Source organism: Aptenodytes patagonicus, chromosome Z, assembly GCF_965638725.1.
Source record: "Aptenodytes patagonicus chromosome Z, bAptPat1.pri.cur, whole genome shotgun sequence".
Lineage (NCBI taxonomy): Eukaryota > Metazoa > Chordata > Aves > Sphenisciformes > Spheniscidae > Aptenodytes > Aptenodytes patagonicus.
The window spans coordinates 50,864,805-50,891,452 of NC_134982.1; the positions used below are offsets into that span (position 1 = coordinate 50,864,805).

The 26,648-nt window shown below is 39.0% G+C and overlaps 1 protein-coding gene across 2 annotated transcripts; it reads right to left on the reverse strand.

The window, feature by feature from the left end:
• Positions 1 to 6,000: 6,000 nt before the first annotated feature.
• On the reverse strand, positions 6,001 to 25,190 carry DIRAS2 (DIRAS family GTPase 2). 2 transcript variants are annotated; one of them, XM_076362641.1, is made up of 3 exons: positions 24,866 to 25,190; positions 17,911 to 17,972; positions 6,001 to 10,153 (listed from the first exon to the last, which is right to left on the reverse strand). In XM_076362641.1, exon 3 carries the CDS (start codon positions 10,112 to 10,114, stop codon positions 9,515 to 9,517), a length of 600 nt encoding a protein of 199 aa, XP_076218756.1. In that variant the 5' UTR covers positions 10,115 to 10,153; positions 17,911 to 17,972; positions 24,866 to 25,190; the 3' UTR covers positions 6,001 to 9,514. The 2 variants fall into 2 exon arrangements, with proteins under 2 accessions (XP_076218756.1, XP_076218755.1); XM_076362640.1 differs by lacking the exon at positions 17,911 to 17,972.
• Between the last annotated feature and the right edge of the window lie 1,458 nt (positions 25,191 to 26,648).

Here is a 26,648-nt window from a genome sequence, read left to right on the forward strand (position 1 = left end):
GAACTCCGAAGTTATTTCATGGGAAAGCTGGCTTTACATGAATGCTCAAGAAAGCTTTCATCTAACATGGTCTTTCCTCTTTAAATTTCAAAGATAAAACCAACCACCAGAGAGCTTTTCATTTAAAAAGAAAATCTCCTGCAAAGAATACATAAATTATGTCATACCTTGTAGGCTATATAAAACTTCATGTCCACAGCCAAAAATAATTTTTCTAACCTCCAGGTCAGTGTCTACACTGGTACACATGGTGATGAAACCCATTACCTTAGACCTGTGAAAAGTAAGTTGCCTACAGCCTCCGAAACAGCAGTGGGGCGATAGTGTGTGATGGATGTTAGGATGAAGACAGTAGCCAGAGGCATCTGTTGGCTGGGATAGGAATGCTCTCCGTGCCAGCTCTGGTGCACGTAGCAGTGCCTGGCATGCTCAGTGTGAGCTGCCAGCTAACTGCCTGTGCTTGTGTAGGGGTTCTGTGCTGGAGCCCAGCACCTGACCTACAAGCAACCAAATTCAGAGGAACTGAGGAGGTACTGCAGATTTCTTCTCAAGCAAATACAGAGGACTGGGAGTACAGCCCTTCCACAGTCCCCCTACATCTCCTGTGGGTTTCTCTGTGGTGGCATCATCACCGTGGTGAAGCTGCAGTCATTATCAACAGCTGAGGGGCTTAGCAAATGAAGTTGGAGGGAGAGAGTTATTTTATTTTGACACTGGAGTATTTTGAAATGACAGCATGAGACCCAAGGGGTAAATTCTGATGTGTCCAGAGGGAACAGATTTTCACCCTGTTGTAAGTTGTGTTTTAAGTTTGGTTTTGAAAAATTGGCAGCTATTTTATAAAACAGCTTTAAAAAAACACAGAGAAATGAAATTTTCACTTCATATGTTCCGTAAGTTTCCTGCATCTTTGAGAAGAAAAAAATTGTTCCAGTTTCACACATAAGGAATTTGGACACATGGGTATTAGTCATTTTGCTAAAGATCAAACAAAGTTTGAGTTAGAAAAAGGAAAATGTTTCCTAAAAGTCCCCTTTTGTAACTTACAGATTTATCTTTCTTTTTGTTTGGTAGTTCCCCATACCGAAAAAATCAACAATATAACACCACAGAGTCCAAAAACCACACCAAGTCCATTGTTACTACACCAAATACAGTGTTCTTGAAAACCAGTTGGAAAACATAGGGACAAATTTATTGCAGACTAAACCAAGAATGAGTTTGGTGTCTGACATTCAGAAAAAATTGAACTTGCATGTACTTTCATGTATTTGAAAGTTAAAATACAAGAAGCTCAAGCTGTTCTTATTCAAGCTTCTGCTTTGTGTTCTAAAATACCCATTTTAGTGACATTTCAAACCATAAAACATTTGTGTGGGAAATGGATGACTAATACTGTCTCTACAAATGACTGTTAAATTTTTCTGTTGAACTTCAAATTCTAATTGCCATTGAATGCACTTTAAAAATCTCTTGCTGAAAATAGTCCTAATATGAAAGTTTCTTTTTCCAAACTAACTCAAATTACAAGATCCTGTAGAAGAGCACTAATTTCAAGTTTCTGAGGAAACACAACTGACAGGCTAAAGAAATCACAAGAATAAACAGGATACAGTTATAACTACTAGCTTGCATTTATAAATACATTACCTCATACATCTGTATAGTACACAATAATATGCTTTTGTGACTGCAATGCAACATTGATCTTTTTAATTAAATAATCTAACTTCCATAAGAAGTTTAAAGTGGTTCTGTGTAACCTAAATGACCCAACAACATTTAGAGTATGGTAACTTCCAGAGATGCAGAGCTGTAGCAAAAACCACAGCCAACAGAGGCCATACGATAAAGTGTACTGCTTTCCAGTCACATCTTTTTTGAATCTCCTCACATCACCATACTAGCCCACAATATACAAATTTCACTTATTTATACCCCTGGACTAACCTACCATATATACCTATCCCACATCATCAGCTCTACAGATTTTGACGTGGTCTGGACTAGACTTATCAGTAGAAGAAACAGCGGAGCTGTGTATCCACTGGTTTGATCAGTTAGTACTAGAAGTGCCTTTTGTATTCAGGAAATATTTCATTTAAGTAAACACATATTCTTTACCAGTTAATTGTTGCCCAGATATGTTTTTGTTCTTTTTAGTAGCTGCTACATTACTTCTGCCCAAGGCATTTGCATCTGCATCTGTTGAGGTACCTGCTAAACTGTATTTCCACAAATTTATAGCTGGGCCATAAATGTTAACCAGAGGCTTTCAGTGTTACCACCTCTGCGATGACCATCATAGCATGGGCAGTGTCTGCCAGGGCAGAAATGATCGCCTGTGCTCCCTGTCCGCATTCCCATCCACTGCACAGGAGGGAAGCCCGAGCCCCACTGACAGCCCTGGGGTCTGCTCTTCCCGCCTTTCTCAGACAAGGCTGTCCATGTAGCAGCACCTACTTGTAAAGGAGGGGAGAAAGAACATCAATGCCACTGGCCAAGTGGTGCTTTTGCTTTTTTCTCTGCTCTATAAACCATTTCCAGCAGACAAGGAAGTGCTTTGGCTGCGGCGAAGGCAGCCTGGCTGGCTGCTCTTCCCAGGGAGAGGAGAAGCAGGGAAAGCAGCCAAACAGAGGCACTGCTGCTTCTTTTCCCCACCCTCCCAGTAATAAAATTTTGTGTTTGCATCCATCTGGCTTTGATGGTATTTTCCAGTTCTGCAATCTGTGTACACTTTAAGTGCTGTTACATAACTGACAGGATTTTTTTTTCAATTATTTTTTGCATGGGAATGATTTAAGAGAGTTACTGTATCCCTCTGATTGCTGGACTTGTCAAATTATTTTGAACTGTTTGTTAGTAAGTAATTAATCAGTTAAAATAGTCCTCTACCACAATGGGATTACTTGGTGGCTTTTGTAAAATGGCATTCAGCTTTGGCTACTAGGTAAGCAAAAGACCGTGAAACGATGAGGTGTTGCTCAAACTTTCAGAATGAGGCCAACCTTAAATTCAGATTTGAGTTTGAAAAGAAACAGGAGAGCAACCATGGACCAATATGGTTTTGGCAGCAAAAAGGGAGGGCAGAGTTTAAGATTGTTTCTTTTACACCAACCTGTTTTTTATGTTCATATTGACTGCTACTTGCTCTGAGTGATTGTTCTGTGACCTAATGGATTTTATTATTAGGATAATTCCGAGTATATGCAGTTGACTTTTTTCCTCCTTTATTTCATCCTTCCTAAATATTACCACTGAAGTTATACATATTCACCTTCCCTCCATATTCAGCATCCTCAGACAAGCCACCATAATCCTGCGTCTTTCTTCTAACACTCTTTCACTGTTTGTTGGTATGTGAACATGCTCTTCGCAGAGCCATATATAAAGAACACTTACAGACGTGTTTCTATAAAACTGCCTTGCTCTCCCTTGCTGCTATATTAGACTTTTTTGTTCCAGTCACACAAGCCTTGATCAGTGTGAGGTTTGTGGAAGGAAAGGACCTGGTGTTCATGCTGCAGGGTGGTCATGGCTGTAGATGTCATCTCCTCTCGTTGAGGAGAACATCTGCCTCTTCCCACATGGTGGGAAAGAGGACCGCACTCGCCCTTCTCCTCCCTGCTGCCCGATTCTCAGCTGAGGTAACTGCTTAGTCACTTCCCTGCTTTTTGCAGATGCTTTCCATAGGTGCCTATCTGCTTAACCCGGAGGAGGGTTGGATGCTGTTACTGAACATCCACCAGAAGTTTCTGCTTTTGAAGAACTGAGACCCCCCCCGGGGTCCTGGACTAAAGAGGAAAGAAAAGAGAGCTAAAATCCTGTGGCTAGAGAGTGTGTTCTCCTACACAGGCATATAAATTAACAATCCAGTGTAGAGTTGCTTTTATAAGGAGTTACAGATTTGACTAGATCACTGAGTGAGCAGCAATTGCTTTCCATGTGTAACCTACTGTTATGATGTCCATAACAGCAGTGTTCATTAGTGCAGCTCAGCATGACCACTGAATATTGATTTTTCCTTCAAAAATACATTTAGGAGTCCTCACTGATCTCAGAATTTCCTGAGAAATATTAAGTTCATGTAAAATCTTCTGACATTCCCATTCTCCACCCCCACCCCCAAATTGTATTCCTCCTACTTCTTTATTACAATGCTCCAACTGCGCAGGGGACAGGTGGCCCACAGGTAAAATCTGGAATTAAATTCATATGCCTAAGCATACAGTGCCATTGTATGGTGATTTTAAGAGTGCCTAACCTTGAATGAATTAGTAAATAGGCCGACAGCTTGTTTTTAAGGACCAAGCTGACCAGCAGCAGGAACTGAACCAAATAAGGAAGGGAAGTACCAGAGGCAAAGGATCTTTACAACAGCACGAGCACCTCTTCTGCTTCTGTATTTCCTGCTTTTTCTACTGAAATGAATACAAATACAATGGCAGCTTCCATGTGACAGACACTGTCATCCACAGCTTTCAGAGCATCAGGATAGAGATGCACTTGTAGGATCCATTATGGGCCATTTCTTAGCATCTGAATGAGGAATAAATACATCTGACTGAAAAACAAATGCTCCTTTGTGCTTCAGTTCCATTAGGATTTCAATAGGTCCATTATGACTCATTATAAAAAGTAGCGCTTGACCAAGGTAAACTATATGAAACAGAAGAGGCTTAATGCTTTCTCTAAACCCCATATTATTCTGGTTAATTTAGAGAAGAGTCTGTATCCTTCACAAGGAGCATCCAGGTATACACTTTCAAAGGTGCTCAAGCGGTGCTCTCCCTCTCTTTCCAGTTTTAGTGGAGTTGGACTTTAGACACCATTGACTACATGAAATAAACTTGTGCATTAATTAGAAAACGTATGTAGAAGGTGGGTCAGACGTGCCGGTTAAAATGCCAGTTAAAATGCCAGTGAACTAAATGTGACAAGTATGTATACACAACTTTGAATGAGGGTATGTGTTAACAATGAAAATATTTTCCAGCGAGAAACAGAAGTAGTAACCAATGACAAAAAATTTAGAAGCAGGCAAATTTTGTAATGCTTGTGATGTTTCTGTGGAATATGATAGGGCAAATATCTATAAAACAGTTACTGAATATATTGTGCAAACCCCAGGACACTGACTTGACACATCCACTATTCCACAGTAGGGTGTGTCAGAATCAGGACCAAGCATAGTAAATTATGGTGTATTAGAAGAAAAAAATGAATAACAGGAATTATTAGGAGTTCTGGGGTGTCTTTTACTAAAAATAAAAAGCTTTGTGGACTGCCATGTCCAATTACTTCACAGTGATATGAAATTTGCATTCAATACTCAATATTTCATCACTGGTTCAAATGCCTACCAATGTGCCTAAGTATTCAAGTTTGTTTGTTGATCCCTCCCTCTGTTGAGTATGAATTATTGCTTACATGCAGAAATGATTATTTAACCAAACAACTGTTACCACATCTTCTGAATTACAAGAAGTGTTCAAGTATTATACTTGATGGTTTTTGCAACAGGTGGTAGTACAATATGCAGTAGTAGGAAATTTCACAAAAACATCAAGAATTTGGTAGAAATGAGGAGGAATAGCAGGATCCATATAGTAAGTTTCAATTTTGCACAAGCACCAAGTTTTATCTGTCATTATTTTAAAGTAAATAATAAAATACAAACTAGCTTCCAGAACTATTTTGCTTTTTGATGGCCAAAAGAAACACCCACTGATAATCTGTGTTTTATGAAGGTAGATTGCTTTGACAGTGTAGGTGTTTGCCACAGTATAATAAAAGAAAGGTAAATGTTAGATAAAATAATACTGCTCCAATTCTCTCAGGACTTTTCAGGAGTCTGATTTGTATAGCTGAAGACTTTAGGACACTGCCTAACATATAAGAATCTATTTTGATTTAGAGATTGCCTTTGCAACTTTTTAAAAATACATTCTTAATATACTTATGAAACAAACACAATGCGGGCACCAACAAGGCTTCTTCCAAACTTGTGCTTCCATTTAAAACTTTATTTTGTATGTTCAGAACATCACCGGAAACATAGAAACTTGTAGGCACAAATGACTTCATATCCAGAGGTTTTGAATAAAATACTTGCTAATGAAATCTCAACAACACATTTTCATGATAACTATATATCTTAATATTTCATATATACATATAAAAGTCATGCATTGTAAAGAGGCATTTTGTCCAGATCACATTTTCTGGGTGCTAAAATTCACTGTTGATCTTACATGTTTTAAATATGTCATATTTTTTCTGTACATTTTAGAGACTTTATTGTACTGATATCACATTCCCAAAGAAAACACAAAATGTAATAAATCTGTATATTTTCTTTATTTACCTTACAGTTTTTTTCCCTGTATTAAAAAAAAATAATTGTATAAGTAATAGCAAAACAAATGTTTTAAACCAGCTCACAAGTATGTAAGATATGTAAAATCTAGTAGTATAAACTAGGATGACAATGTAAGGGTACAAAATATGTTCTCTTTCGAGTCTATGGTCCATGAGTAATATTGCTTCTGTACTGGCCTTGCTTTGATACATGCAAGTCCATGAAATAATTCATGGCTTATTATGTAGCACGTGAGGAATCAACTGGGAATTAAAGGAAATGGTTCTCAAGCCTAACAACCAGCAGCTACTTGTTTTATTTCCACCTTTGCCATACAATTACTCTTTTCTTACTATGAGGCACATTCAAAAAAAGTCCAGGGCCAAATTTCAGCCTGTAATATCCTTGCAGTCATAACCATTTGAGCCTAATTTAGATCCCCCATACTCTACTTCGGCAAGATTCTTTACTATGTAAATAGTTCCCCTATTAAAGTAATAATGTTAAAAGGATCTTTGTCTTTATATGGCCTTTTTTCTTTGAGTATCTATCATTATTCCATGCTGGCTGCTTAGGCGTGTGCCATGCATGATGACCTTTGGCACTGGCGTGTTAGCATCAGCAGGAGACCTCTGTACTGCTGAGCTCTGTATGTGACCGGTTACTCCTTAAGTGTGATCATTCTTTTGGTTTTCCAGTTTCGTTAGCAGAATCCAATGTTGTGAAGTTGAGTATCTTCAGCCATTTGCTTACAAACAGAGTAGATGTATAAACATGTATAAAAGTCTTAATAAATGTAGTGCTTTTAAATGTTTTGCATCCCTGATCTGGAAATACTGTTTGCTCTATTGACAGACTGACAAGAAAAAGATGCGCTTAGCCATATAAGCCATACCAGGTTCCTTTATGTGTTTTAGAAACTATTTAAAAATGTGAAGAGGCAGTCTGACCAAACACAGAGCGAGCACTGGACTAGGACTGAGGAGATCTGCTTTTGTTCCTGGGTCTGCCACAAGCCTGCTGGGTAACCTGTGTGCAGTTGCTTCCTCGCTTCGTGCCTCAGTTTCACCACCTGCAAAGTTAAGATAATGATGCTGTCCTTTTTGTAAAGTGCTTTGAGATTTATGGAGAAAAAGCATCCTGTAAGAGCCAGGAATTTATTGCTAAGGAAGAGCCTTAGCTTTTTTTCATGCTCTCTCCAATTTTCTCTTCTAATGCAATGAAATAAACACACAAAATTCTGTCTTCTTTGAAATCAGTAGGAGTTTTACGCTTGATTTTAATGGTGCCAGAATTTCTTCTGAGTGAATGACAAAAGTTGTGCTCCTTTCTAGACAGTGCTAATAGCAATTCTTGCTCAATGAAATGTATACTATCACCCTACCTGTGAAATATCTGCACTTTTCTTTGAAAGGTGGAAGGTAAGCAAGCAATAGCTCTGAGAGCAACCAGGTAACAATTTTTAATGCAAATACTGCATTTGAACAGCTCCTAGAAGCTATTTATAATGCAACAGCATGCGTACTAATAATACTAGTACTTGACTGCATTTTCCTATAGTATGATTTTGACATAAACATTTACCAAAAATATGGTGGTTTGGTTTTATTATTTCAAAGCAGTTCCTAAGGTGCAAATTGTAGCTTATATAATTTTGATGTGTCCTTTAAAAAATGTGTGTGCTTCTTTTACCTTAGATGGTCTTCGTTATCAGTAGGATACATACTTTACTCATTCATATTAGTTTTTAAAAAAGCTTTGGAGAGAGATCCAGAAAAGCTCACATTTTGTACACTTTTTCCCCTTCCAAAGGTTTTGAGAAGAACAGTTTCCCCTGACAGAGTGGTTTGAACCAGTTTTTTTCTATTCTGAACTTTGTATTGCATTGCAAAGCAGTACTGACTGCAGCTCTTAATATGCCAAATCCTGTAGTACTTATCCCAGCAAATCTTCTCTTAGAGACTCTTGTGGGCCCTAACTCCAGATACAGGATTTGGTTCTATAGTCACAGCAGTTCAAATCATGAGTTTAAATGGTAAATATAAAACCCTTCAGACAGTATAAAGGCAATAGATCTAGTAGTGCATGAATGCAAAACCATTCTAATTGGAATATAATAATGTAAAGAAGTTTGACTCAGCTAATCTGGTAATTTGAATAAAAACTGTATATACTACACCGACTCCTCTCCAAGGGTACCACCAGTTCAACAGACTTTCCATTCATTCACTAATCACACTGTGTGTTCATTTAACCATCAGCAGCATTTGAACTGAGCCTTTCCCATAGAGGCTTTTAAAGTAGCAGACTCCCCAGCCAGTCCTCCCTGGGGAAGCTTTCTGTTTGTATATGTACACCATTTTTATACAATCTCACATCTCCACAGGCAAACATCTGCTCTTCTGAAATATATCGGGGCCAGAAGCTCAGGTCATTCTTGAAGTGATGGGTCCAGAAAAGGAGATGATCTCCATCTCTCCTACAGGGGCTGGCTTTTCCTCATCCTGCAGTTCAAACACCGCATCATACTGGAAAGAAATCTCATGCTGGGGGGGTAGAGAGAATATCTGTTCCTATTAACTGTGCTACCCCCCCACACTTTCTTTTGGTGTGAAATAGTTTGTTTATTTGGCAGATCCAAGACTACCTTATGCACACTGCCCCACCAGTCAGTAATGAAAATTGCACAGAATTGTTTGTCCACAGCATTCTTAAAGGGTGTGATAATGCCACCGAGCATGCATTTATATGTTCTAAGTTTCTTCATGGCCATTTCTTTGTTTTTCTTCTAACATTATACATTGCCTTCTCTTGCAGTTATATGCAAACATAAGTAATATGATGTTGACTTCCCAAATCTTCTACATTACGCTAAGGATGAAATTTATTTTCTTCTGTAAACCACAAAATTAGATATCCTGGCCCATCTTTCTTTTTCTTCCCGATTTTTTTCACTGATAGCTAAAGTACATGATTTTTTTATTGTTGGCTTTTTTCATAGTAACCACAGTACCTGATTTTTTCAAATTCCAAATATTTCTTTTAAAACAGATACTAATAAATAGGGTCTTTTATGGTTGTTTGTTGTCTATAGGTTTTATATAGGTATTGTCGACAGGTGAGACTGCATGACTGACTCCTGACAGTGCAATTTCACATCACCACACATTTGCCTTTCAGCTTCTCTTTCCTTTTCTGTTGCTTGCTTTTTTTGCCATCAATTTGTAAACTCACAGTCCTGCGTTTCTCTAGGTTTAGCAATTCTTGGAATAACTCTTTCACATTGTGGTTCAGCTTAGCAGAGGTCTCCATAAAGGCACATTTCCACTTCTTAGCCATGGCTTCTCCTTCACTGCTGTCCACCTCTCGATTTTGGTTCTCATCGTTTTTGTTCCCCACTAGCATTATTGGAATGCTTTCTACATCTCCTTTAATCTGACATATTTGTTCATAAATTGGTTTGAGTTCCTCCAAGGACTGTCTGCTGGTGATAGAGTAAACCAAAATGAAAGCATGTCCTTTAGAAATAGAAAGACGTTGCATGGCTGGAAATTGATGGCTCCCTGTAGTGTCAGTTATCTGCAAAGTGCATATGCTCTTATCACAGCTGATCACCTGCCGATAGGTGTCTTCAACGGTAGGGATGTAGCTCTCTCTGAAAGTGCCCTTCACAAATCTCAAGACCAAAGAACTTTTGCCCACTCCTCCAGCTCCAAACACAACCACCCTGTAATCATTGCTTTGCTCAGGCATGTTTCTCCGTGTGTCTGTTGCTCAGCTAGAGGGAAAAATCTAGGAAAGAAAACAATGAAAACAACAAGACAGACATTAACACAGGTACATGTGGAGAGTGCACTTTGTGATACCTTTCCCAATAAGAGAAATTAATGTGACGTAAGTGATGGCATACTAGTTGTAATAATTTAAGAAGACTTGCAGTGGGCTACAGAATGATTTATTTCAGTAGTAAATTTAGGATTTGCAATCCAGCCTGGACTGGTAACAAAAGACCATCTTCATCACTTCATGACTTATTTTAAATTAACATTGTGAGTTTAAGTATTCTTCCTACTGGACTAATATCCCCAGAAACAAAAAGCTGCATCTGGAAAATGGTATTTCAGCAAGGCCAAGGCCCAAACAAATTATAGAAACTGAATTACTCTTCTGTCTCTAAAACAAGACAGCTCTAAAACAAGATCTCCTCAAATCATTGTTGAAACACACCGGTATACACATGTATCACAGTCAATTACTCTAAACATGCCTTCTCTTCAGTAGTTAGGGAATTTATCTCCACTACAACTGTACAACACTCCTGAGTGACATCTAAGACGTATTTGTAGCTTATTCAGCAATAGCATCAGGTATGCTTTGTTTCTAACTCTTCGGGAGCATGTGGCCCACTTCAATGTGTTTTTCCACTTGCATTGCAGGTCAAAGACTACGTTTTGGTAAACTGAGATTGTTCATGTTCAGTCTGCCTTTTCATTCTAATCTTTATTTCACAGCAGATGATATTTGACGGGAGACATGCTACACTTATCAGAAAGGTTGTGCAGGCATCTTCACAACATTTTTAAGTGGCTTATATTGTCAAGGTTGACAAATGCATATGTCAAAGGTCACAAAACTCTGTGATCCCTGAAGTCAGTTCCCCTTGACAAAACCTGTCTGTAAACAGTAGGACCACAAATATTGTCATCATTATTAAATAACAGAAATGGTAAAGCTTTCACAGGGTTGCAAGCTGTAGTTTTTTCAGAATTCATTGAAATAAACGTGAAGATTAATTTGTCCTCCCACCAGTAGCAGCTCATTAGGTACACAGTATGTACAAGTCTCTTTTTGTATTTAGTGAGATTTAAGCACATAAACACTAAAAAATTGAACCCTAAAAGTTGAAAAGAGTCTAGGATATTGTTACTTTTCAGACCAAAGCTAGATATATAAAAAGTACATGTGGAACAAGCTGCAAAATTTGCTGCACCTATATTTGTTCTTAGGAAAATGGCCTGATTTAATAGGGAACCTTGTCCAAGTGTCCTATCAGTGCCAAGTTATTGAATTTGCCTGTTGCAATGTTACCTGGCTAGCAGCTAGTTCAGAACAACTCAAAGGGATTTCTTACTAAGGAAAGCCTTCAAAATATTTCTTCACTGCAGCAGAAGGAGTGATTGCATTGTGGGGCAGGATTTTAAGTCACCCTTTACCTGTCTAGCATGGGGAAAATAGCAGTAATGCTGTAGAGGTATGGATGTGAGTGGAGCCCCCATGACCTTATCTCAGTTGCCAGCCCACACTGAATTTTGTGCTTCTGCATCTTTGATGCTGTTGCTGCCTGTGCCATTTAGATTAAAGCTATGGCTACCCATGCTGCACTAATGTCTTAATTTTGCTGTTCAAGCATACCCTGATTTTGTTATCCTTCTTGTCCACGGCATCCTATTCTGTCCTAATTCTAATGTCTGAGTAAGCTGTAAACATCTGTCTTTACATAATGTGTTGGATGAAGGAGTTGTACTTCCTCATCTGCCACACTGTAGGCAGAATAACCAGTGTAACTGGGGATGCTGATCCTGAGGCAAAGTAGAGAGCAGTCACAGCTCTGCCTACCCAGCCTGTCTTCAGGCAGAAGGCAGCTTCACCCCTTCCACCTCTCCTACACTGCAGCCACTGTCACTCTCAGAGACCTGTTTAAATATAGGAAAGATTGATAAATAAGAGCGTTCATCATGAGGCACTGAAGCAAAATTGTTTCTGACAGCAGAATTCAAGGAATGGAAAGAAGAGTAGTCTCAGAAAACACTGGTGTATGTGTTTATATGAGGGAAAACCCTCTGAGGAACAAGGAAAATGGGCAAGCAGCTCACGCTGTTGAGAAAACAAACAAAACCAAAGTAGCTAGCAAGAAATGAGAACAGAGGAAGCTAGCAGGATGCTGTTCCACTGAGAATAAACTTGTACCTAAGAGCTGCAAACATGCGAATTCAGAATAGTCATAGAGCTTAAAGTCGTGGGTGACTGCAGAGAATGAGCTACCATAAGAATTATAGTTTAACAACTTTTGTGAGCAAAGGCAAGAGAGAAAAACATGGCTATTCTACCTCAGAAGCAGCTTAAGCGTTGCATAATCAGATAATATGTAGCCTAGGAACTATGGGATGATGAGAAAAAATGCACTATGAAAATTTTTACTATGAAAATCAGTGAAATATGGAGTAGAGAAATAAAATTTTAAAAGCTAGCTGAGTGTACTCCTGCTATATCAAACTTCATGCTTTAAGCATACTCAGAAATCTCCAAGAAAACTGGCATATATGGTTGCCCAAAAGTTAGAAGAAATTGAAATGTGGCACTTCATGGCATGAAGTATTAATCATCCGAAAAGCTGCTAAGGGAACCTGAAGTGGCACGGTAACAGTCCTCAAATACATAGTAAGTTGCTGCAAAGAGGGAGAGTGTATATCTGTAGTGGAAAAAACTAGAATTAATGGGCTTACATTGTAGAAGAGATTCACATTAGACAATAGGAAAACATTACAGAGGTAAGAAGAGCACACCGATTGCTTAGGGAGATTTTGCAGACTGTCTTTAGAAATGAGCATAGAATCAAAGGATAATTCAGGCTGGAAGGGACCTGAGGAGGTCTCTGGTCCAGCCTGCCGGTCATAGCAGGGTCAGCCATGAGACCAGACAAGGTTGTTCTGTCCTGTCAGGGTTTGAAAACCTCCAACATTTCCCACAATCTCTCTGGGCAACCTGCTCCACTGCTATATTACCCTCAGCATGATTTTTCTCCCCTTATATCTAGTCTGAATTACTTGTGTTTCAACTCATACCTGTTGTCTCTCCTCCTCCCACCATCCATTGCTGTGAAGAGTTTGACTCCATCTTCTTGGTGGCTTTCCTGTAGGTTTTGGGGGGCTGCTGGTTGGTGCCCCCCGAACTGTGCCTTCCCCAGGCTGAACCAGCCCTGGTCCCTCAGCCTGCATGGCGGGACAGTGCCGCAGCCCTGGACACCTCGGTGCCCTCATCTGAACTTCCTCCCATTTATTGATGTGTTTCATGTACTGCAGGTGCCAAAACTGGACAAACTACATAGCTGTTGTCTCATGAGTGCTGAGCAGAGGGGCATTATCACCTCCCTCGACCGACTGGCCATGCTCCTGTTCATACAGCCCAGGACACGGTGGGCCTTCATTGCAGCCAGGGTCCCTGCTGGCCATGCCAGATCTCTGCCCACCATGGCCCCAGGGGCTTCTCCACAGAGCTGCTCTTAAGCCTGGGTTGCTGCAAAGGAGCAGCAGTCTTAGTTGCTGTTTAGTTTGTCCCACATGCAGGTCTGTTAGTCCTAAAGATCCTCAGCTTTACCAACATAAACAATACAGATAATTTTATTTTTTGGCCTGCTCAGGAGCTGGGAGCAAACAAAACAAAAAGCTCATGCAAGGCTTTTTAATCACGCAGGAGAAAGTCTTCCCTAAATAATTTTTACCATATGGTTGTATTCTCTGTGTGGATCTGGTCAGAGATTCTCCTGCAGTGAAAATCATTCTGTGTGACTGTGGTGCACTTGCACACAATCGTGCATTTGTTAATGCTTTTCATACCACCCTATTAGCGAACTGATTTTTCTTTGTCTTAAAGTACATTAACTAAAACACGCAACAGGACAAAATAAGGTACCACATTGTTTCATCAGCTTTCAATATTCTGGCCAATGTGGGTATGGAAAAATTAACTTGAAAGAAGTTTGACTTTTCAGACCTACAATATGCTCTCTGATTCATACTTTGAGAACCTGTCTGTGTCATAATCTGCACATAGAAAACTGCAGTTGCTTTTTACACTTTAGAACTGACTTATTCTGGAGTTTGTGTGTAATAAACCCTCATTTGCTGCCTTTGCTACTTTCACAAACTACATCAGTGAAAATTTACTCTCATCCTCTGAAGTGTTAGGTTTAAAAAAACTATCCTTACCTAAAAAGGCAAAGCATTTTTCATAACATACATCCATACCCTTCATTTTTTAATGTTTGGTTGCAAAATTCAGCAAGTTAGTGAGTCTCCATATACCTCTGCTGACTTGGCTCTGTTTTCTGCAGATGCTCCGCTGGCACAGGGCTCGAGTTGCTCTAGCTTAGCTGCTGCAGGTGAGCTCAACGGGCTGTTCACTGGGGCAAAAGGCTGCCCCCAGTTCAAACTCAACTACAGACCTTCACGTTGGTCTGCATTCTTTCCCTAACTGTTTCTGACATGCCAGGTAAAAGAACTGAAGGTTTGTTCTGGCAGGAGGATACAGTTTAAGGACTAAGTAATTTTGATATAAAATCAGTTATTTTGTTATATAATGATAACAAAAATATGCATTTAAAAATGTTTAAACAAAGTACCTTGCATTATAGATTATGCACTTGATAGTTCAAATTCTTATTTTTCTTTGGGTGACCAATTACATGTGAGTGTGTTAGCATTTACTAAATCAATGTCACTGATCCTGTATTTAGCCACTGGATCTCCATAGTTATCTCCTATCTTTAATCATTTTTTATGGTCTAACTTTTTTATCAATTGTATTTATGACTTGCCTCTTATGTTTGTATTTAAGCCATGAATAACGAATGTAATAATGGGCAAAAGGTATAGGGAGGCTGAAAAATAACTGCTGAAAATTAATCTGCTTAAATACTTACCCTTAGAGTAACATGAGATTAGAATCTTACAGCTGGTGAGCCCTTCCAGTTTGTACTTGAAAGTAGGTATAGAAAAAATTGCTCACTCTCCAGTCTTTCCACAGTTTTGGTTTTGTTGCAAAAGATTTTCACCATGTTTGCATTGTTAGACGTCCATGAAATGTCACAGGTTGGAAATTTCTTTGAAATTGTTTGGCTAGATGGTATCTTTTAGGGTAGCATCCATTTTATAAAACAGACTGATACTACCTGTGCTGTCTGGAGTCAGAGTCTTAGATTGTGTCTTAACTGATCCAGTTCTTGAGGTTTTATGATGTCCTACTGAGATGTCAGTCTGATATGCAATACAGCAATTGTCAGATGCTGTGTATTAATTTGCTGAAAGCTCTTTTTCCTCAGGTAAAATCATCTCACGTCAGTCACTGTTTGTTTGGGTTTTTTTTAAAGTCTAAGGAGATGTCTCTGTTCATATTGTTATTGCTATGACGAAAATCCAATAAAGTACAAGCAATGCATTTAGTTCAAAAGCTTGCATCAACTTAAATTACCAGTCCATCAGGCTACCCAGTGATGACACCACTATGCAAAGATACAAGGTGCATGGTGAGGAACAATACCAAATGTAGTTATAGACAAGAAGAATTTCAGTATGTTTGTAAGGTTAATGGTCATTTCATCATATCAAAGCTGAAAAAGATACACATTATTTGCATACAAGAGAGAAAGAGAGTTCTGCAAGGAGTTTTTACTTGTTGTCCATTATGTATACAAACAGTCATTTCTCGGGGAGTATTTTCACAATATCTGCTAATGAACATGGACTTAAAGAATGGAGATTTTCCTACTTCCAGTGTCTTCATCTTTTACTACAAGACTCACTTTTTCATTCTTTTTCTTTCTTCTTCTTTGCTTGCTTTGCTTTGGTCTTTTCAAATTAATGGAAAGTTGGACATATTTGAAGACAAAATGGTAACAGTTAAACCAGCTTTTTCTTGAACATGAGGTTCTAGTTCATGTGGAGAGCACTTTTTTTACTCTCATGCTGAACAAAATGTTCTTTGAAAGTCTACTTCTTGATGACCAGCTAGTGTAAATCGTGATTTTTTCACTGCATAAATGCTATAGCAATTTTGATTTATGTCAGCTCTGGCTTTTATGCAGGTGTTGTTCTTGCCATCTTTGTTAACAGAGAAGAATATTTTCATACTGTTAATGCCTATATCATTGATATTTGAGCAAAACCTTGGCCAGAGATAAGTATCCATTCAAAATACCTCCTCTTTTTGCTTTGCATGTTTACATAAAATAGGAGGACGACTGGCCAAGTCACATCAACTTGAGTAGCTATGCATGGCTTGACAGTACTGAGGGTAATTAAAATTATTTGATGCATTTAGAGTAAAACTGCTTCCTGAATTTGCTTTGCTATACCAAAGTTTCAGATTGATAAGTTATTGAGACAACATTGCTTGTTTTCAAAATGTTTATCTATATATTGGTGACTTCTTTGCACTTGAATTTAAGTCTCTGATACTTTGATTAGCAGATACTATCCAGATATTGTTGGATAACAAATATTAGGGTACATATTATTTATTCATAATTGTTATAACTTTTTAGATTCCTTTACAAGCCAAAAATACAAGGAGGTGTGTCAGATATTTTGGATCGTACCTTCTCCCTACAAAAAAACCAGGAAGTCTTGAAATGCAAAAATGACTTTCACATAATAGTGTGAAGTGGGATTTGAAGATAGAAATTGACTGTATTTTGCTCAAGGTGTTTATGCAGTGCCAGAGATCATTAAGCCATTTGACCTAAGATTTCTCTGGGTTTTTTCACTGTCTCCAGTGCAGTTTGAACAAAGTATCTTGTTTTATTCCTAAAAAGAATTCTTTGCCTACAGCTGTTCCATCTAATGGTAACTCTCTGAAAAGCATCTCACTGCTTTAGCAAAGGTGATTATGCTGCTGATGATGAAATGCTGATGATTAGTTAAATTAGTTGCTTCCAGAAACTTCTCAGACTCCAGCACCAGTTTTGCTGTCGTTTCATAGTAATAGCTTGGGTTTTGCGTTAGTCTAAAAGCTCATGATAGGACTCCCTCCAAGACCAAAGTTTATGCAATTGGTCACTGAATCTAGCCCCATGTTAACACTGATTTCAATTAACACTGGAGGATAGTGAAGAATGGTGTTTCAAAATAATGACAATACTGCATGATCAGTGAAGATTAAATCTACTTCGAGATTTCCAGCACTGAATGGCCAAGCACTAACACACTGGTTTACTGAAAGAAAGCTGAGTTAGTGTCATGTAAAGTACTGTTAACGTGAAAAGGAAGGCGGGCTCTGTTCATGTGACATGTAGGTCCCAGTTCAGCTAAATCCTTAAGAAAATGCTTAAATTGTGTACATCCTTCTCATCTGTTTTTTTAATCTGGGCTTAATTGTGGTCTAATTGAACATTGTTTCTGAAGTTTGCATATATAGCACTCGTGGTATAAAGGCTGTTTACAGTGAAGGAAAGATTAAGAAAATCAGTGATTTTTGGCAGGTCAATGTAGATGCAGCAGTTAGAAATAACATGGGAAGTTTTCAGTATAATAAGTCGTGTTGGCCAAACAGCATTCAACTATTGGACACTGAAAGCAATTTAATAATCTTACTTTAAGATCTGTGTAGAAGTTACCAAGTGTGGCCAAAAAAAGATCTGAATGAACAGAAGCTTTTGGAGTTCCAGATCTATTTTCAGAGTCAATACAAAAATTGGATGGCATAATAGGTCATGGCAGCAAATGACAGAGAGTTGTTCTCAACTATAGTTTGAGAGAAAAGCAATGCCAACTTACTATTTTATATCATCAGCCAGAAGGAAGCAGACCAGACTGAGTTACAGAGAAAATGACATCTTCTATGGAAACAAAAAATAAATAAAGTTACGTGTATAAACCTGCTGTTTTTCTCTGACACACTGTACTTGTTGTAATATTTACTTGATCTTCTGAAAGTAAGAGACAAAATTAGACATTCTTCTTACTCAACATATTCATAGGAAGCACAAATTCAAACTACAAATTGTTTGTTTCAACTGAAACGGTTTCCGTTTTAGAGCTAGATTCTCTACAACGTTTGAATTGTTTGAATTTGCATAGGAAATTCATCATTTAGAATTTTCTAACAGAAATGAAAGTAGTGGCTCAGTTTGTACAAAACTGGATGGGACGGAGATGGAGCAGAAAGCTAAAACTGTCCTGCGTGACCAGAATGTCAGCAAACAAAGTGTATGCTTTGGGGGAGTTTGGCCTAGGTGATAGTAGCATTTGCTTTCAAATATCTAAAAAAAGAAAAAGGGAAGAAAAATAAAAATTGCTCCATTTTTTCAACATTGGTTAAAGCATTTCTTGCATTTTGGCACAGATTCTTCACTACATTGCAAATACATTTGCTACACTACAGATACAGCCTAGGTATTAAGCCAGGATATCAATTTTAGAAAGTTTTTTCAGAGAGGATCTCTGAAAGGTTTTGCAGATTCCCTTCATACTGCTGGCCTAGCATAGAAGAGTAATAGAAAGGACAAGAGTCTTTCAGAATAATTTGTCACAGTTTTGTTCTGTATTTACAGAAGTAGAATACTGCCCTAAGAACATCTGTATGTAAAGGAGGTAGAATCCAGCCCCTGTACTGTTCTGTGGTCAAAGCTTTAGAATTAGGAGTACACTTAAATGATTTGCTCTGTTGTTGCCCAAGAGCTTTCAGAACTAACCCTTGAGTAACAGGTATGTACTAACAAACCATTACCATAAACCAACATTCAGCATCATTGAACATACTTACCATGTGAAAAAAAATTAATTTAATGCAGAAACAGCAATAATATGCTAAGTTTACCCATGGTGGACAGGTGTCCTACTGGTTGTCACTTCCTATTTAGTAGATTGGCTAATTTTGAAATTAAGAAAGGAGAATTTCATGACTCAGTTCCTGTTTAAATTCAGGCTTTGCTTTAGGCAAAGTAATCTATCTAAAGTTAGACACTTTATTGACTTAAATGGAGCTACTTTTATATTTATTTATCTATTCAAGCATTTTGGTAAACCAGTATCTTAATCTTTTAAGTGCTTAGGGTCAAAACTCAGTGAGAAATTACTCAGAAGCCTTTGTGTACACGTAGTTAGGTATTCGTGAATTCACACATAGAAAATAAAATGTCAGGATAACAGTATTATTCAACTCCCTACAGGACGGATTTTTTGGAGTTTTCTCCCCAGCTTAACAGACCAAATACTGTAGTTTTTTCTCAGTTTTCAGTAGATTTAATTTACTTGAGCAAAGATGGAAAGATCAACTTACAATGTTGTATGTTCAGCTTTCAACATGTAGGACATTATGCCATTGGGTAGAGCAGTAGGGTTATTAACTGGAATTTGTCACTCATATAAATGCAGGATCAGAGACTCAGTCTGACCTTTCAGCCCCTCTGTTTTTTACTAGCAGAATACTCTTTTTGGCAATTAGCTACGACTTTACATTCTGTAGTGAACTTCTGCTTCTCCAGATGTCCACTAGGCAAAATAGGTGACTTTTTATTTCTGCATGTTATGGAAAAAGGTGTGGCTTTTAAGTTTTCCTGAATGGAGAAAGTTAGAAACATATGAAACACTAAGAAAACTCAAACCAAGAAGGAAAATTTCCCAAATAATCATTTGGCTCTAGAGTCTTTGGATGTTAAATTCCATATACTGTGAGATTCATGATAAAAATCCCAGCATAGGCAACAAGTGAGTTCGGGCCCCTCACTACAAGAAGGACGTTGAGGTGCTGGAGCGTGTCCAGAGAAGGGCAACGAGGCTGGTGAGGGGTCTGGAGAACAAGTCTTATGAGGAGCGGCTGAGGGAACTGGGACTGTTCAGCCTGGAGAAAAGGAGGCTGAGGGGAGACCTCATCGCTCTCTACAACTACCTGAAAGGAGGTTGTAGCGAGGTGGGTGTTGGTCTTTTCTCCGAAGTAACAAGTGATAGGACGAGAGGAAATGGCCTCAAGTTGCGGCAGGGGAGGTTTAGATTGGATGTAAGGAAAAATTTCTTTACTGAAAGAGTGGTGAAACATTGGAACAGGCTGCCCAGGGAAGTGGTGGAGTCCCCATCCCTGGAGGTTTTTAAAAGACGTGTAGATGAGGCGCTTAGGGACATGGTTTAGTGGGCATGGTGGTGTTGGGTTGACGGTTGGACTCGATGATCTTAGAGGTCTTTTCCAACCTCAATGATTCTATGATTCTATGATTCTATATAAATGAGTGTATTTACACAGAAGAACCATGTGTCTGTGGAAGACTGGTTTTGATTCAGCAGAGGAAACTGTACAAGGACCAGAGTCCCTTTTGCCTTTCCACTGTAGTCCTCAATTCCTTAATGTTAATTTGAGACTATTTGCACAAGTCTTCTATAGAAGCAGAATTATGAAAGGTTAAGGGCTTCTGACTTATTCTTATAACTACTTTTATTACTTTTCCTTGCTGGGCTGGAAAGGATAGCTTGATTGCTATCCTGACCACTGGAACACTTCTGATACTCTTCCACAGCCCAAATAATACCCCATTCAAAACAATGTGGCTTAAATTGAGAATATCGGTATCTGTCTTGCTGTCCTAGCTGTGCATGGTAAGTCCTCCAAAAACCCTACCAGCCAAAATAATACGTTTTGCAACCGGTTTGTTGGGCAATAACTTGTGAATAGGTTAATGCAGCAGGTTTCAGGATGCAGAAGTGTCCCTGACAGGTAATTAAGTAATGCAATCCTGTTGTCAATATGCTTCTAGGCACTAGTAAGAAGCCTGTGCTTCCACTGAAAATTGTCTGCAAATCAGAAAGGGTTGAAAAGCAGCAATTAAAGTATAACTGTGGCGAATGATACAGGAATGACAGCTTTCTGATAGGAGTTTCTAAATGTTCACAAGAAGCTATTTGCTGTCTATGATGTGCAATTTATCATAAGCTGGTTTGGGGGCAAAATTTTATTTATTTTTCTTTTTACTCTGAAGTGTATTTTCTTTAAGAATTAGCTTGCAAATCTGCATCTTAGGACTTTCGCAAAACTCAATACTTTTCTTACGGATTTTTTTTTAATTTTTAAACAGAAAAGCTGTTTAAATACTAATCTTCATCACTGCTCCAGCTTTCAGTACTTTCTATTCTGAAATAAGAAAGGTAGGTTTAGCCTTTAGAGTAGTTTATTCTTGATTCATGTTTCTTCTTGTAGCAGTAGACAAAATTATAAAAACTATGTTCTAAATGTTAAAAAATACTTTCTCAGTAACACATGGTAGCATTTTAATGTTTGAGTGAACAAATTTTTAGTTGGGTTTACAGCAATATTTTAGCTATTGATGGTAGCTAATATTTGATTGTTTAAATTACTAACTTTTTCAGAACAGATAAAAGCTGTCAGTCTAGATTTTTAGGGAAGAATATAAAAATAAATAAAAGAGGGTAAGTCTCCTTTTCTTAGCTTCACATTAATTTTAAGTCAGAGCTACTGGATATTTTGGGAAGGAAACATCTGCAGTCCAGGAATGGATTTGCTCTCTTCATATGGCTGCTTTGCTACATAAATAGTTTAAATGAGGATGCTAAAAGGCTATCATAGCTTCATTCACACTTACTTAGATTCAACTAAAACCAATTCCTTTACCTGCAGTCAAGGTGAGGGGGATTGCATTTTGCTGCCATAGCGTACTGCAGCCCTGCACAGTCAGAGAAATCAGAGACTGATTTTCAACCCAGACACAGAAGTCTAACATTCAGCTCCAATTTATTTGCTTGAGAGGAGGTGCTCCTGACCTTGGTGTGAGTGGAAAAGTGCGTTTGTCACAGACTTGACACACCCTTTTTGACATTTTGCTCTTGTCTTCCTTTGATACTTATTTCAAGAATTATACAGTAAACAATATTTTGTGGTTGAAAACAAATTAATATTTATTTTCTCAAAAAGGCAAAATAAAGTATGTTGTGTTTCAATTAATACATACAGTTGCATTGTCACTCGGTGGGTCTTTTCCACTGCCTTTCCAGTAGTAAGATGAGATAATTTAGCGCACATTTTAATTTTAGTGCAACAATAAGAATGCAGTGAAAGTATCCGTTCATTGTTACTTAAAAACCTTTGTGTGGATGGAAAGTAAAAAACAACAAATGGAAAAAAATTTCCAAGATTTTTTTTTCTGGTACATTTAAGGAAATTGATCATTTAAAAAGGAAAGTAATATTGCTAATATTATGTATTCATGTTTCACAAAATTGCCACTTTTCTCCTTGTATGTAATATTGATAATTGCACAATTAGGCCTAGTAATACAAAGTATTAAGGGGAAAGTAACAAACATTTGGAATCAGCCCTACATGCCAAACCAAATCTGCCATAGTGAATACTGTTTCAGTTTAAGTGTACAAATGGCCTGACACTCACATGCAGTGTGGGAGCTGCAGCGCTCAAATGCAGCTTATTATATATTACAGAATAGTTACTGAGGTAGACTGTGAATTGAAAGCAATCCAATGTAATATGTAAATCAAAACCATAAAAAAGCAAGAAAAGGATCAGGTTATAAAAAGAAAGAAGTAGAGGAAAAGGGAATATGGAATTGAATGCGGTCGTTCTGTAGGAGCATCTTTGAACCAGAATACTGCTTATTGCAGGTTTTTAAAATAAGCTAAGTTTGAGGCAATAACACACACTGTCACAATGAAAGTGTGAGTCGTTGCTTTTTCACACATGATGGTGGGATCTTTACATGGGCAGGTGTGTTGGTTAGTACAAAAGAAAGTTATCGGGTGATCCTCAAAGGAAACTAGAACCAGCACTAGTAACAAGGTCAGGAATAGCATTATCAGTTTATGTATTACCCACTATTTTTGTTGGTACTACATAGGCTGCAGTGCCGGTGTAATATAACCTTGACCACTTGGCCAGAAGGAGCTGTGCCTCTCAACTCCAGTCATCTTCCAAAGAGCTCTGCTCTGCACTGTGAGAAGGGGATATTATTCAGCCTGATGACCATCAGGGCTTATGTGTCTGCTGTTTGGCCATGGTGGTGTAAACAACACTGCAGCACAACCTAGAAGAGAAATATGCTTTCATTTGGCTCTGATGTGAGAAGTGTGGAAAACTGTGTTTCCAAAGACCTTGACCCATTTGCAAAGAGACTTTTTAATGCAGGCAACTTCCAGTGAAGAGTAAGAATGGTATTTAGTACTGAAAGAGACCTTCTGGATTACCAAATCCAATTCATTGCCATTGCAGGCAACCATTTCACATAATCCCTTCCATCAAGTTCTAACTGAAAGGCGTTTAGAGCCTTTTCTTTCTATTACTTCAACGAGAAGGTAATTTCAGAACATTGCTGCTCTAATGGTTTGAAACCTTCCAGCCTAAGTGTCTTCACAGCCCATTTACACGCATTCATTCTTCTCTCTTCCCAGGGATGAAGTTAAATAGCTGTACATCGCAATCATTCCCCCAGTTCCATGGGGCTATTGATTTGCAGCTGTGTATTTGAATCTGTTCCACGTTTGGACAGTTCTTCATGCAAGAGCCTCAGGAATGTGGTGTGCAGGGTGAAAGAGAGCATGAAACCTGGAGGGATACCACATTTCATAGCCCCTGAACGATGGCATGGATGCCATTCTGCGAGAATTAGGCGCTACTGCATTTAGTAAGCACAGCTGGACGCCGGGGGGCAGCCCCAGAACACGAGTCAAATCCATCAGTCAGAAAAGTTAGAGGCGGGGAGGGGGAGCAGGGCAGGGGAGACCAAAATAGCCCTCTGACCCAAAATTAGAAATTGTGAGACCTGCAAACATTCTACAAACTGTAAACCCTGGCAAAGCTATAACAGCAATCAGTTGCAGCAGCTTAGTTTACATGAAAAGGTATGGGGATGCACACATTACATACCTACACCTGTGTGAATTTGTAAACAGGCATATATGCATTCATGTATGACTAGGTTCTCATGAAAACAAGACATTCAGAAATTGCTTTAAAAATAAAATACATCAAATCTTGCTGCTCCATTCTGGGCTCACCCAGCTGTGACTGAGTACTGCAGCACACAGAGCATCCCACATTTCACGGGGAAAATAGCAAGAGAGAAAGTACTGCAAACTCTGAATTCATGTCACTCACAGACATTTGAGAGTGGCCTTTCACGATTTATTTTCTTTCATTCAATTGAGAGAGGCACAATCTACTGAACAAATAAAATACTGTCCTCCTGTCAGTGGAACGCTGCAAAGTTGTATTTGTTTCAAAGAAAGAAACACCTGGTGTTATTTTATTCAGACTCAACATTTTTGTATTCTTTCATCACATAAGTTAAAATGTAGCTTTCATTTTAAAAAAAAAACCACCTCTCCTTAAACCACTGCAGTGGCAGCGGTATAAACTAGGGCAAAATTCAGCACATCGAGTTTTAATGAAGGACAGTTTAAAAAAAAGGTTATGAAGCCATCACTGGCATCCCAGCACACAGAAAAATTATGTTGTTTAACTGGTCAGTATGCATGTGACCAGCTTCTGGCTTCCTTGTCAGCCCCAGCTTACAGCATGCCTTGTTCTCTACATGAGAGATAGGCTTAGATCAAATCTTGCAGTCGTAACTCACGCAAAACTCTATTGACTTCAGTGGAAATTTTGCCTGAGTGACGACTGTGGATTTTGGCCGAAGGAGATAAAGACCTCTAATCTCAATGCAAAGCTATGTTTATTGCACGAGGTGAGGTAGAAAAACAATGGAAAAAAATTTACCTGTGTAGGAACAGAAAGCTCCAAGTGCTCTTCAGTTTCTGCCTGTCATGGCACCAGCTCTTCACCCTCTCTGCCCTGGGTTTCCTCCACCAGAAGGGAGTCCCTGTCTTAACCAAGGGGCCGCAGCTCCGTCGCCTGCCGCTTTCCCCGGCGCCCTGCGGCGGCTGCTGCCCGCCGTGCGCTCGGAGGCTCGGCGCTCTGGCGGCTCTGCTCCTCTCCCGCTCTCTCCCCAGCGCCCGGGCCGCGGCTAACGCTGTTGTTGGCTTGGTCGCAGCCTCTCTCTTTCTTTCTGCTTATACGGATGGACTGACTCCAGCCTCTGCTGGTGCTACTGCCTAAATGGCGACTGCAAAGCTCATCTAGGCTTTTAACTGCCACCTACTGAATAACTGTGGAATATATGTATCTACATAGGCTGTAATTTTCTGGCTTTCTCAACAAATGTAGTAGATTCTTACACTCAGCCTTTAAGCCCTCAAAATGTTCTGTAGTTTATCATTTAAAGCTGTAGTTTACATTAATCTGTGCTCATAATTCTTCCTTTCTTTTAGCACCTAAACACGGAACCTGTTCCTTTAACTTTAAAAAGCTTACAAAGCCTTTGGTTAGGCTAATCCCCAGTGGGCATAAACCAGCATAACCCTATTCAAATCAAAGGAGCTGTGCTGATTTATACTAGCTGAGAAATTCATCCCTTAGCTGTAATATTTATTCACAAAAATACAGTAGATATCAAGTACGAAAATAATGCTATAAAAATAGCTTTTGTCTGACACAGCCCCTCAAAATTTCACTTATTTGAAACAGATGAGACTTTTTTTTTTTCCTGACAGCAGTGTAAAATAGGATTCTTGAGTTTTATGGGCAAACATAAATTAAGAAAGTACATTGTTTTTTCCACCTTTAATGGTGATTTTTTCTGTGAAATGTCCAAAGATTTAATGTCTCCTTCAGCTGTTTATTTTTAAAGCAACTCCTAGAAATACTCAGAAGGGGTTTTTCTTTCCTGACTATAAGTGGGGTCCACTGGCGATGTTTGAACTCTCGCTGCAGAAAGGAAGTCTAAGCATGGGGTCTCTCTGTGAATCCCCAGGGAAGGTGTGGGGAGATGCTAACTTCATAACCCAGTAGCAGGAGAATGTAGCACCATAGTTTCTTTAAGCTTGTAACACGTAGCTGGGTTGAGTTGTGAAATAAAAGGGCTCGGTGTCCATCCCGAGGAACACTGCCCTGCGGAGGACAGGTGGTACCCAGCACCCCAGCACAGCAGCATGGAAAGCATTCAATTTTTAGGCTTGCTGTGACTGCTGAGAGAAGCACAGGTCAAGCAGCTAGCTCCCAACAGCTGGTACGATTTGTTAAATGCCACTCTCGGTAAAGGATGGCTTTGTTTTCCTTGTTTTTATGAAAGATTCATTCATCGTGTTAACGCTTTTGCCAAACACGGAAGTGAAAAGGTTTCTCCTCTACATGTGCCTCTTACAGAAGTACTAGTGTATTAGGATACAAGATGACCTGGCCAATATGCCCCGAGGAAGTAATTTGCACTAGTGTGCGGTTCTGGTACAGATTAATCCTGACCCTTGTTTCTTCAGGCTCCTGGGCTGCAACCTGTGGATCAAACCACGTGCCTCTCCAGCCGCAGGCCTGCTCCTACAGCCTGGCACCAAAGCCCTGCCTTTGGCTTTGTCACCACTTCTCAGTAATATCTTAATCCCGTGTGCTTGGAGAATTGGTTAATTAGTATTCTGAAACCAAAAAGTCAAGGTATTATAATTACTGC